A 13,310-nucleotide genomic window follows, 5' to 3' on the forward strand; every position below is an offset into this window, starting at 1 on the left:
TGGCTGTAAGTAGCAGACAGCTCAACACAAAATGATCCAAGTAATTTTCTTTTTCAAAATTTGAAGGTATGGGAGCTCCAGGGTCAGTTATTCAGCAACTCAATAATGTTATCAATGAACCAGATTCTTCTGATTTTTCCACTTTGCAAGTCATAGCATGCTAGCTTGACCTCATGATCTGATTGTTCTCATGTTCCAAGATGGCTGCTACAGTTCAGACATCACACGCAGCCGGCCATGTCTACAGACAGAAATGGGGAATGTCCCTCTCACAGAAGCTCCTCAAGCAACCTTCTGCCACATGTCCCCTGTCATAACTGTATTACATACCCATACTTAAACCAATAATTTATAAAGAGGAATGAGACAACCATGACTAACTCTATGGCTGTTGGAAAATTATAAACAAAATTGGGATTTTGTTACCAAAGAGGAAGGCTGTCAACTAGGCAGCTGATTTTGTCTGACATTTATATTCACCATAATATTCTCCTTCTTATCCTTTATTTCTTTATCCTGTGGACTGCTTCTCTCTCTGAATAAGTAAATCAGATGACACTTAGGTTTACTTATCTCTTTCTCTCCTGAGTCTTGATAGCAAAGATTTTGCTGATTCTTGTTCTAATGAAAAAAAATGTCTAGCAGAAATATTTGAACTTTATTGCCACTGATATGTTTAATAATAAATCTGCCTTTTAGGAGATAAACACATATTTACCTGAAAACAGTTGATCAATTTGATCAAGAATTACAAGGATCCCTCAAGTGGTTGAGTGGTTGTTCAAAAACAGTTGTTTGGTGTACTTACAGGCATGTGACAAGATGGTTAATTTTTGTACTTTTAGCCAATCATATGGCATCACATAGATATAGACTAGGTCATCTTTGTATTTTAAATACAGGATTTAGGAAAGGAGGAAGATGCATGTGTGTGTGCACATGCACATGTGCATGCATGCACACATATGTATTGTACATATATGTAAGCAGATATTTTGACACCCAAAACTGAGACCTTCTACTCTTAATATTTGATTTAATCTCTTTGAGCTTGTGGAAAAGGTAATTAAGGCAAAAAATGCCATTAGCTTGGTTGCTAGGCAACTTGTACTCAGCTTGAAGCAAGGAGATGGAGCTAAAACAAAGACAACAAAGCTTATAAAAAAGCTTGTTTAGATGCACTTCTCCCTCTACTTCGCAGGTGGCTAGGCTTTACCTTCATAACCAAAGAATGATAAAGAGTGAGACAATTATCTTCACATTCATGATAAACAAAGCTCCCCATCTCCATTTTGAAATTAACTTGCTCAAAGGTATTTTTTAAGGGAGCTGGTATAGCAGAAACAGCATATGATTAGGAGTTAGACAAACTTGGGTAAATCTCAGCTCTCATTCTTACTAGCTGTGTGTTTTGGAGCAAGTACTTAGACTTTTTTTCCAATTACAGTTAACAATTTTTTTTATTAGTTTTAGGTGTTCAGCATAGTGGGTAGATTACTTAGACTTTTTGAGTCTCAGTTTTCCCATCTGTACAATGGACCAGTGAGCTACATCTTCTAGGATTATTGTGAAGATTAAACAAAGTAACATCTATAAAGTGCCTAGCAGACTGCCTGGTTCATAGCTACCTTTCTTTATACTTTCTCTCCTTTGGGTCCAGAATTATCTTATTGATTGATGGTGACTTACCATTAAATTACAATCTGACTTCAGCTTCCTACTCTCTCATTTTCTAATTACTGGCAGAGATGCTTGATAGTTCTAGCTTTCAAAATTATTTTACTTTTAGATTCCCAAATGGTATTTTCTCAGATAAAATTATGTAATTCAATGTTCACTTATCTCTGAGCTCCTGTTGTTTTTCCCCCATTCAGTCAGTAGATCAGTAACTATTTATTGAGCACCTGCTATGTGTCATGCACTATGTTGAACTCCAGATAGAACAGTGAACAAGACAGGGTTTTTCCAGTTATATGTTAGAGCCAGTCCACAAAAGCCAATTGTGTGCAAATTGTTGGAGCCAGTCTATAAAAATCAATTGGCTACAACACACAACTGACAAAAATTCTGTGGTGGTACTGGAAATATCAGGGGTAGGGGGGACCTCTTTGTAAATCTATGACTGTCTAACCACTATGCTGTACACCTGAAACTAATAAAAAATAATATTGAATGTAAACTGTAATTGAAAAAATAAAAAACAAACAAAAAGCCGATTGTGGGCATCTTTTCCCACCTTAGTGTCAGCAGCATCATGTCGGTAGCTTCAAATCAGGCATTATTTACACCAGATAAATTGGTAAATGATAAAATTAACAGCTTTTTCCCTTTCTCATAGAAATGTTAAACATTTACTAGTACACTACTTGGTCCTACTTTTATGGTGCTTAAATTCTAGTGAGAGACACAGGTAGTAAATGATTAAACAAATTTATGAAAAAGATGGCAGTAATTTTTGTCTTGCCTAGTAACTTACAGCAAAATTGAAATGTCTATACATGGCTATATTGCCTATAGGAATGGTTTGCAACCTCTTTTCTTTTATATCCTTGATTCTTTAAAAGGTAAAACAAACAAAAAAACTATGTAAGTGATAAATGTACCTAAATTTAAAAGTAAGAAAATACTAAAAGTTACAAAAATCAACAAAGCAGTCCCTAGGCCTTCCTCCCACCCTTCATCAGAAGCAGCAGTTCATGTCTTTTAGCTCTTTATTCTGGTATGTACCTCTATATTTCTAAGTATCATCCTGCTACTGGTCTATTGATTGATCAATTTTGGACACTATTAATTGATTTTCTATTATAGCTCAGAATTGGTGTCTCATATACTTCCTTATCTTTCTTCAAATGCTCAATATAGTTATGTCACAATCTTTATATTTAGTATTTTAATATACTTATATAAATATAATTCATAGATGACCCATGTGATATATTATGGTAATAATTCATTTAAAAAATAACTTTGATTTTTACTAGAGTTCATAATTGGTGTATTTTTAAATTTGTTTATCTTAATTTGAATTTCTAAGTCTTTCCATACTATCTGTTAAGGTTATAGAATCATCTCAAAACAATTTTATACGATGGTGAAACACTGTTAAATCCCTTATTAATTTCATTTGTTATCCCTGAGGCTCTCTGTCCTCATATTTTGAACTAAACTTGTTTCCCTAAATCTGCTGCCCATCTGTTGTGCTAAGATCTCCCTTTTCATGTCTCTGGAAATTTTATCTTTCTTCTGTGCTAGGTCCACTGTTTCATAAATCTTATGACTCCTATTTTCTTAGTTTACTCATTCAGTGGAGTACATCCTTTAGTAGCTTCTACGAAATATATACAGGGTAAATTTTTGAGATTTTCCATGTCTCAAAGTCATTATTCTATCTTTACTATTTATTGATAGTTTGAGTATTTAAATAAAAGTTAAAAATAATTTTCTCTCAGCATTTTGAAGACATTGCACATTGTCTTCTAATTTCCACTGCTGGTCTTGAGAACTCCAATGTCATTCTTATTCCTGATCCTGTGATGCAACCTGTTTTCATTCCTTCCTATCTCCCCTAGAAGCTTTTAAGATTATCTCTTTATTCTTGATATTATGAAATTTCATCATGATATCTGACATGTATTATGCTGTACATTTGGTGGGGACTTTCAATCTAGACGCTCATTTTACATAGACAATTTTCTTGTTATTTATTTGAAAATTTCCCCTAACAACATTATCTTTGTTATCTCTGGAAATACTCTCACGTGGATATAAGGTTACCTGGGTTGATCTTTTTTTGTCTTATTATTTCTCTTGTATTATCTATATCTTCTCTTGTTTAGTTTTTCTTTCTGGAAGAGTTCCTTAATATTGTATTCTTACTATTTGCTGATTTAAAAATAACATTTGTTATCATATTTTTAATTCCTAAGTGTCAATTCTTATTGTTTTATTACTCTATTTTAATAACATTATGCCTTTGTTTCATGAATATAGTATTTTCTCTTATTTCTCTGAAGATGTTTGATAGAGTTCCTTTGGAGTTTTCTTCTGTTCTCTGTGTTTTCCTCAGTTCCTAATTTTTCATGTTTCTTTGTTTTGGTCTTTCTATTTCATGTTGGGAGATTTCCTTAAGTATTTGGTGATTCTGGCTGTCTGTTCACATTTAAGAGTTAAGCTCTAAAAGGTGGATTTTAAGGTGTATGTGCATGATAGGAATGTTGACCAGTGGGTTTCAGTATAGGACAACTGGCTAACCATGGCTAACCAGCTGTTTTGTTTTTATTTTTGTTTTTTGCTAATATCTGTAGGCCTTGCCTCTTGGGCTAGTCGCTTCTTCAAAGAAGAATGCTCCAGTCCCCTTCTTAGAAGTCATAATCCTGGCTGCAGTATTCTATGAGCCATGTTAGGGGAATGAGACTGGGACTCTTCACCAGTAAGTATGAAGACTTTAACTTCTTTACTCTTTTTTGTGGCCCACCTAATTCCCATTTTCCTTTGGGTCAAGTCCATCCCTGGAGCTGCTTGGAATTTCCTGTGGAGATCTGACTGTCCTTAGTAGAAGTGAGGCTGGCGGATGTCTAACAGCTCCATATACAGACACTCAAACAGCTCTCCCTCTTTTAGAGCTCTTCCTCACCTCCTTACCCCCACTTCCATAGTAATTGGCGCCTCTAATTCCCAAGCCTTTCCTGGATTCTCAGGGGGCAAATCTGCTTGTTGCTTACCAATATTCACCTCTTCAAGTACTTAGGTTTAATCACCCTCCACTCTGCTAAATTAGTTGCCACTCCTGTAGCAGCTTTTCATCTTCATTTTTTGTGGTTTAGGGTTACAGACTCGTTAATGCCATTAGCTATGGAAGTTTAGAGTTTTTGTTCCTTGTTCCCTTTGTTGTTTAGGAGTGATGTTTAGGAGGAGGAAGGGAGTGAAGAAAAAAATTTTGACTTAATTATCTTTAAGCAGGAAGTCACAAAGGAAAAAAGTTACAAAAGGTTGTATATGATATTTTTCGTTGGTGAGTTTACCACAACCATTAATTAAGCAAATATTTATTAAGCTCAGATATTGCATGGTAATTAAGAGCATGAGCTTTGACGGTGGATTGCTGTAAATTTACTTCAGCTCTGCATCTTCTTTTCATTTTTAATGGAAAATAATAATAATAATACCTACCTCATAGCTTTGTTGTGAGGATTAAATGAGTTAATACACATAACAGCTTGCCTGGCATCTAAAACTTCTCAATAAATATTATTATCGCTAATATTTTTTTATCATTAGTATGGGCTAGGCACTCTGCAGGTAAGATAATGGAGAACAAAATAGAAATAAGATCTTTCCCCAGTGAAAGGGAGCAGTTTTACAATTTCAGGATGCTAAGACAGTCGGTATAAAACTGAGACTTTATTACTTATTGGTCACAAATTTAAGACTGGGACAAGAGATTTGAACACTGCAATTCCAGGATGATATTACTAGAGCCCTGTGCTCCTCTTCTGAAATGCAAACAATAGCAGCTATCATGCATTCAGTACTTACTCTGCACAATGATAGTTCACATAAATGATCCCATGGAATCTTCAGACCAAGCCTAAAGATTAGGTATTAATAGCTCTATTATATGGACAATGAAACTGAGGCACAAGGTAACTGGCCCAAGACCAAACAGCTGGCGAGTGGCAGAGCTAGGATTCCAACCCAAGTCTGCTACCAAAACCTGACCTGAACAACACAACCTTTAAAAAAAATAAAGTTACACTGTGTCCCATGTCTAATGCTTTATTCAAAGAAAGTAACATTACTAAATGACTAATACTTTGATTTGAATGGGTTTATCGGATTGTTTCCTGTGATATAGCAGGTGATAGGGCTTTATGAGGACCCATTAAAAAAGAACAATAAATCAGAATGGAGAGATTAGGGTAGTGGGACACCAGTGACAAATTTCCTAATTTGGTCTCAGGATAATTGGGCAAGGATTATCACTTTGTGCCTTTATATTTTGGCACAGACCAGACTTCTGAAATGTTTTAGTGCCTGCATTCTTCTCCTTTATTGTATTCCCTTGTTTTCAATGAAATTCTATCTGCTGCAAATACATATTTCTGGAACACACATTTTGGATTTTTTTTTTCTAAATGGGCCTTATTTGGCTAAGCAAAGGAAATCCTCTATTTCTCAGCAAGCCTGGAGGGCCTTAAGCCTTTGCACCTATTGTTTTCTATTACCCTAATTATAGGTGCCTGGGTTGCTAAGCTGAAGGGAATGTAGTTAGGACTGGAACATTCCAAGATGGGGCTCATCACGTAGGTTTTCAGAAAAGGTTGCCTGCAGCTCACAGTAGCTACAACTAACTGTCTTTGTTCCTCATTCTTTATATAAAATAAGGGTATTGTATCATGAGTATCATATGAAACAGATTGGGCTATTAGCCATCTCTTGGCTAAATCCAAGGTTTAAGATCATGTATTGTTGGGGGTACTGCCTTTAATAACAGAAATTCAATTACTCTTTGGTTTCACGTTCTCTGCACGTTCCTGACTTTTTGCTCGAAAGTGATGTTACCATTTTGTCCTTCAAGTTATGCTTTCCAAGCCAGGTATGTTTTAATGCATGCTTCCAAGGACAAAAATTTTTGGAAGCCAGTTTTGTGTCTTTCAAACTCAGTAAATGTGAACTGATGATAGTCAACTTAAAAACAGCATGAACCATTATAGTGAACAAATGCAAATATCACTGCTCTTGAATAAGACCTCGCTTTCTCAGATACAAGCTCCAAAAAGCTTAGGGTAGGACAAGCTAAAGTCAATGAATGACACGTATAAGTTTCAGTTATTGTTCATTCAAAATTAATTAATGTTCAAGTCTATAAGAAGACAAATCATCAGTAATTTCCCAGTTCTGGGATGTGATGTCAATAAGGTCATCTGTGTGACAGAAGTTCCTGCCAATTCTGTTTTTCTTTGGAGTTGTAGTCAGAAGCCAGTGCAGATGGTTGTTGAGAGTGTCTTTTCTTTTTCTCTGTCCCAGTCTCTACCTCTTCCTTTTCTCATTATTTGCAGCAGCTGCAACTGGAGACCATTTGTGACAAATGCTAACAGAGTGTGTGAACAAATGCTAACAGAGTGTGCCTTTGATTTATAGGAAGGGACAATTCCCATTTCTGAGGAGCACAATGGGTGAAACAGGAACACAAACCAGCTAGAACACAAATCCAGGCCCTTGCAGTAAGAGTGGGCCATTATGACAGACACTGTTTTGCAACTGAATGCTGTTGCTACAGCTATGCTTTTCACCTTAGTTTCATGTCCCTCTACCATACTTTGTGGCTGTGTGTGTATGTGCATGCATGCATATGTGTGTTTGTGTATGAGTGTTTGGTATGTGGTGGAGGCTAAAGAATCCTGAAGAATGGAGTTCAGGTTTCAGTCACCTTGATGAGTTGGTGTCAGTCAGCTCTAACAGGGATCAATCAGAGTGCACAAAGGATAGTGTCACATGGTCAGCTGAAAACCCTTTGAGATAGGTCAACTCAGAGGTGCGGGTATTGTTTTTAAGGGTATCAATCTTTGCTTTTGGCTATAGGTAGATGTAGTCTCTTTTCCCAGAAAGCTCTGTGCCTTTCAAAACAGAATACTAGCATTCTCCTTGCTTTCCGGTGCTTGCTGCCTTGTGGCTTCTTACTCATTCATTTTACTAGTATTGATTTTATACTCTGCCTTCCAGCCTTCATTTATTGTCATAACCTACCAAAGCTCCAGAAAACAGGCAGGCTCTTGCAGAAATCTTAAAGAAAATTAAATGAAGTATCTGGGAATGTCAGCAGAGAGAATTAGTGAGAACCCCTTAAGGGACCTCAGTGTGTTCTAGGCAACTAAGTGTAGATGCCTTGGTGGAAGCACATGTCATCCATTCACCCTACCTATTTGTATAGCAGCGTATGTTAAAGCAGAGTGGTAAAGGGAGATTATTGGAATAAAGATCAGGAGACTAAGGTGTTGACTTCTGTGCTGCTATTAGTTTGTCTCTGTTATCTGAGGTAAGGCTTTTGGCTTGAATGACTAGAAGCATGGACTACCTTTTAGCAAAAAAAATGGAGAAGACTCATTGTAGATGGAGCAGGAGGATTTGAGGTAATGATTAAGGTTTCAATTTTGGGTACTTTAAAATTTAACATTCAAGTAGAGATATTAAAGTAGGCCATTGACTATATCAGTATGGAATTTAGGAAAGATTCTTGAACTGGAACTGTATATCTCAGATTTATGACATAGATAATTAGAGGAGGTTACCAATGGAGTGAGTATATATAGAGAAGCAGGCAAAGGACTGGGCTGTGAGGCACTCCAATGCTAAGAGATCAGAGAGATGAAGAATAACCCATATTAGGCCAAACAAGAATGGCTGCAAGGTAAATTTGATCCCTGGATTAGACCAAGAGTTGGGAAAATTCACAGGAGTTCAGAACTAGGAGGGATCACAGGGAATATCTCTTTCAATCAAGAATGCTAAACTAAGAAATAGGAGACCTGGGTTGTAGTCCTGAATTTATGCTTAGGTGAGCGACCTTGAAAAATCACTTAACTACTCTAGGTTTCCATTTTGTACCTAGAAAGAAAGACACTAAGACCAGATGATCTCCAAGGTTTACAATTCATGATTCTGTATCATTTTTGAAGCCCAGAGAGAGGGGAGATGTGATTTGACCAACAGTCTGGCATTAGACCAGTTTGTCTTCTACACGCTTGATGTTAAACCCTAAATGCATATTAGACTCCCTGCAGAACTTTTAGTAGTACTGATTACTGGGTCCCAAACCTAGTGTCTCATTTTGTTTGTCTGGGTTGGGTTTGGCAATGGTATTTTTGACACTCTTTGGATAATTCTAATGTGCAGGCAAGTTTGAAAACCCTCTTCTCTACATTAACCTATGTAGAGAAGAAAATGGCATTACTGCCATTAAGGCATGGCAGTGTCCTGTTAGCTGGTACAACTCTCTGCATCTTGTATTTCCACCACAAAAATGACTCACTCAATTACAAATCCTTTAATTCAGATGAATGTTCTCACATGAGGATAGCTTTCTAGACCTTGTAAAACCAAAGTAGTAAGTATCAGTTTTCCCTGAAGCTCAGTTAAATGGCACAACCATAGCTTTCTTGAACTCCATGCTAGAGGTGAAATGTTATGGAAAACCATGAAGTCATAGCTGGTGTAGGGGGAAGGAGGGTGGGATTGTGCCCTCTTCTTTCCTACCTTTATGGGAAAAAAGATACAAGGTTTGTCCCAAAAATAAACTTACAGTGTTAATGAGGAGTGTATCAGGCATAGTACACAAATGCTATTGCTTTTACCATATTTATAAAGCATGCATAGTCATGATGTCCACTGTAGTAGCCTTACTGCATAGTAGTGGCTTGTCACCAAGGCTTTTCTACTTTGCACACCAATAAGATACAAAGTTTCTTGATTGAACCCACATTATCTATATACTACAACATTTTGCTCTGTATTTGTGGATGTGTATGTGTTAGTATGCATGTCTACATGTGTGGGAGACACTATGTGTTTAAAACTGTATTCTTCTGTTCACTTTCTCCGGGGAGCATGTGTCTAGAAGAATAGCCTTGTTAAACTAAGACAGGAGAAGACATGGATTGTGGATGCACATTATTTACAGTCTCACCACACACACCTACCACTCTAGTAGTGCCAGCAAAGTGATTTTACCATGCATACTGCATCCGTAATTAACCTGGTAAATAATCCGTTGAGTGCCTCTTGTCCATTCCATACATGTTATTTTAGTGCCCCTTATAACTCTAAATTACTTTCTTTGTTTAGGGACATAAAAATATATTGTGTATGACTTGGTTTGCTTATAAAATCGTCATTTTTGATGTATTTAAACATGTGAAGGACTGGGGGAGAAAAACAGAAAAATTCAGGTGAGAAACCAAGCAAGTCCTCTGAAATATTTTTTTCCTTCTTGGTCTTCATAGCTCTCCTCCACTCAGATGTGCATCCCATTATAATGAACACAGAGTTGGAATACACTCTGAGATTACTCTAGGGTGACTAGAGCTCAAGATAATTATAATTTTTAAAAATAGGTTTCACCATTGTTTAGAACCATCTACAATTCAATTTACCTTATCACGCAAGCCATGAATAGTACTATGAAAGAAAATGGATGGGCTAGTGCTGCCAGCCTGGTTAAGCATTCCAGAAATATGCAGTTTTATGGATTCAGCCAGTTGATAAAGACAGATGGAAATGGAATTTCAGAATATGTAATCCTGGACACCAACAAGAAGGAATGGGAACTCCATAGTACTTACACTGTGGACATGGAAACGGAGCTATGGTTCAGAGAGACTCCCATTCACTTCCCTGGGGTTAAGCTCCCTTGAGTAGATGCAAAATGCTGGTTTGCAGAAAGGAAGGCCTGCTAAGGAGGTAATGAGAAATCACTGGTAGTCAATTTGCTTTATTTGGGTTACAAAGGAACCTCTTTAGGGGAAAGCATATTTTCATATTGGAACACTCATAGAATCAACCATTTGCATTCAGATGACATAAATATCTTGGCACCCTATGTAGTGAATTTAAGATAATAAGGACAATGAGAGGTACTTCTCAGTCTTAAATAATCACCCATAATTTAAAAGCTTCCCCTGCTTGTTTTTTTTATTTAAAATCTTATTTTTTATTTACAGCTTATATTCAATATTATTTTTCATTAGTTTCTGGTGTACAGCGTAATGTTTAGGCAATCATATACTTTACCAAGTAGTCCACCTGATATTTCAAGTGATATTTCAAGTGCCACCTGGCACCATACAGTTATTACAATATTATTGACTGCATTCCCTATGCTGTACTTTTCATCTCATGACTATTACATAGCTACCAATTTGTAGTTCTTAATCCCTTCAACTTTTTCATTCATTCCCCAAGCCACCCTTCCATCTGGCAACCCTGAGTCTGTTCTCTGTATCCCCTAGTTGTTTTAAGAATCCCACTCCCAGAGTGTTTACTCTAATTAAGAGAAAGGCATGGGACTTCTCCTTGATCTTTTGTAGGCTGCTATTTCTCCCCCTGCTAGAAAGATCATCTATCCTTCCCTTGATATATCCAAATCCTGTCGATCAGGTTCTAGCACATAAATACCATATCTACACCCTCTCCTCTCTGAAATCCCATTGAACTAAAAGTCCGTACCTCACAACTTAGCACAAAATTGGCTTCCAGTTTTTTCTTGTATATTGATTGTGTCTCCCCCGCCCCAAATAGACTGCTCCCTGAGGGCAGGGAACATAGCTAATAATTCTTATGCTCTCCAACTGCCTGACACAGTTAGCATTCAATAAATACTTGCAGTTTGATTGATGGAACTCTTCTGGCCTGAAGAAGAGGGGAAACTCCATCAAATCCCTGAGAGCCAGAGGGGAACTTTGGAAGGATCCATATTTTTGTTTTCTAAGTGTATGACACAACCTCCTAAAACAAAATGTGTATATTTGAAATAGACTTTCATTTCTATTTTGCTTTCATATGACATACTCAGCTACCTCTTTACTCGTCATCATATATTTCCCCCCTGAAATGTTAATAATCCATGCAAATATTTAGATTTTCCAGAGGCCAAGTTATATCCTGATGAAAACACTAATTGTCAAAGCTGGACTCACCCTTGATGGACAAGTGCTATATTTTTCATCAAAAACTCATGAGGTTGCCCTGGCCAGGTAGCTCAGTTGGTTAGAGTGTTGTCCCAATACTCCAAGGTTGTGGGTTCTCTCCCTGGTCAGGGCACATATGAAAATCAACCAATGAATTCATAACTAAATGTAATAACAAATAGATCTCTCTCTCTCTCTAATCAATAAATAAATTTTAAAAAACCTCACTAGGTCTATGGGTTCAGGTGAATTAAAAAGATCTTTCATTTTATCAAGGCAACATAATACTTAGCCTTCACAAGTGAGCTAACATATTTATTCTGAAGAACTCTATTGCTGTCTAACTTAAAATAAGATACTCAAAGTTTTCCACCCATGGACTTTTTCCTCCAAAGGAATACCCAGATCAGCTTTAATCCGTGTGATTTGTTATTGTCAGGGTGGTGAGTGGTTTTGCTTCAGAATAGTGAAACTGCTTTCTGTGTCTATAAAGTCAACAAGACAGACTGTGCTGTAGAAAAATGGTAGTTGTGGCTTGATTTTAGAGTCAATCACCAGAAAGCATCAGGAGTTGCTCTGTGGTGCCTTTTATTTACAGCCTCTCTCTGATAATGCCATTCTTCCTCTTCCTCTTGCTCTCTACAGGTTTCAACCCTGCCTTTGCCGTGATGGCCTGCCTTCCTTTGCTGATAGCCCTGCTGTCTATTAATGGATTTACTTACTTTATAAAGTACATTTTTGTTTGTTTTTGTATCTAAAAATATAAGCCCATAATAACCTTGTTAATATTGATTTCCAGGAAATCATGTTGCAGTGCGATTGCCTCATTACATGACCCAATGATTTTCTTTTTTCCATAGTGATTTACCATCCTTACTAGCCCGGTTTAGGGTGAAGTGTTTTCATGATGTCAAGAATAATTTCCTCAGCTGTGTTGTCAGTGTTATTGCCTGTGAGTAAATCTGGATCTCAATGCTATCATAAAATAAGAGAACTGGTACTTTAGGGCTTATCTGCTCCTTATCTGTGCTCTTTTTTTGTACTGGCAGTATCTTCTATAACTATCTCCTTCCCTAAGTGGTATGGACTTGTAGGGAATGGAGTAGAGGTATATTAACAAGTTCCAAGTATTAGGCAGAATTAACTAGAACCCAGTATTTAGGGGTAGTGATACTAACTCACAAGACTGTAATGGGGATTAAATAAACTAAAGTCCCTAGAACAATACCTGACTCATAGTAGGTGCTCATCAAATGGCAAACCTCACCTCCTTCTCAAGCAGATGAGACTCTCCTGCTGATTGTTGGGAGTTCATAATCCTCACTTTCACTCTCATGACTTTTGCCCAAGGTATCATATTCCAGATTTTTACTGTCTTTCTTTCTTGGACCAAAGCTCTCCTAGGTAATCATTAACATCATCATTGTCACCATTCTTTGTCTTCCTCCCTCAGCTCCCTTAATAGGCGACCAACTATTCTCATAAACTAATTGAGGACCAGGGATAAATGGCTGAAGGTGGCTTAATGTGACACCCTCTTCTTATAATCTTTGCATTTTAACAGTTAGACCATCCCCCATACTAGGATGATTTAGGGAAAGTGAAGAATGAAATCAAACACAACTCTCC

General features: G+C 37.0%; 1 protein-coding gene across 1 annotated transcript in view; it reads left to right on the forward strand.

Annotated features, from left to right (window-relative positions):
* GUCY2F (guanylate cyclase 2F, retinal) overlaps positions 1–13,310 on the forward strand; it is a 135,014-nt gene that overhangs the window by 23,725 nt on the left and 97,979 nt on the right. Inside the window, 2 exon segments of the mRNA XM_054580399.1 lie at positions 10,110–10,455; positions 12,327–12,411. Coding sequence (XP_054436374.1) covers positions 10,110–10,455; positions 12,327–12,411 — 431 coding nt within the window.

This window comes from Pteronotus mesoamericanus, unplaced genomic scaffold (genome assembly GCF_021234165.1).
Source record: "Pteronotus mesoamericanus isolate MK-2021 breed Mesoamerican mustached bat unplaced genomic scaffold, CSHL_Meso_final contig_58, whole genome shotgun sequence".
In the NCBI taxonomy this organism is placed as follows: Eukaryota; Metazoa; Chordata; class Mammalia; order Chiroptera; family Mormoopidae; genus Pteronotus; species Pteronotus mesoamericanus.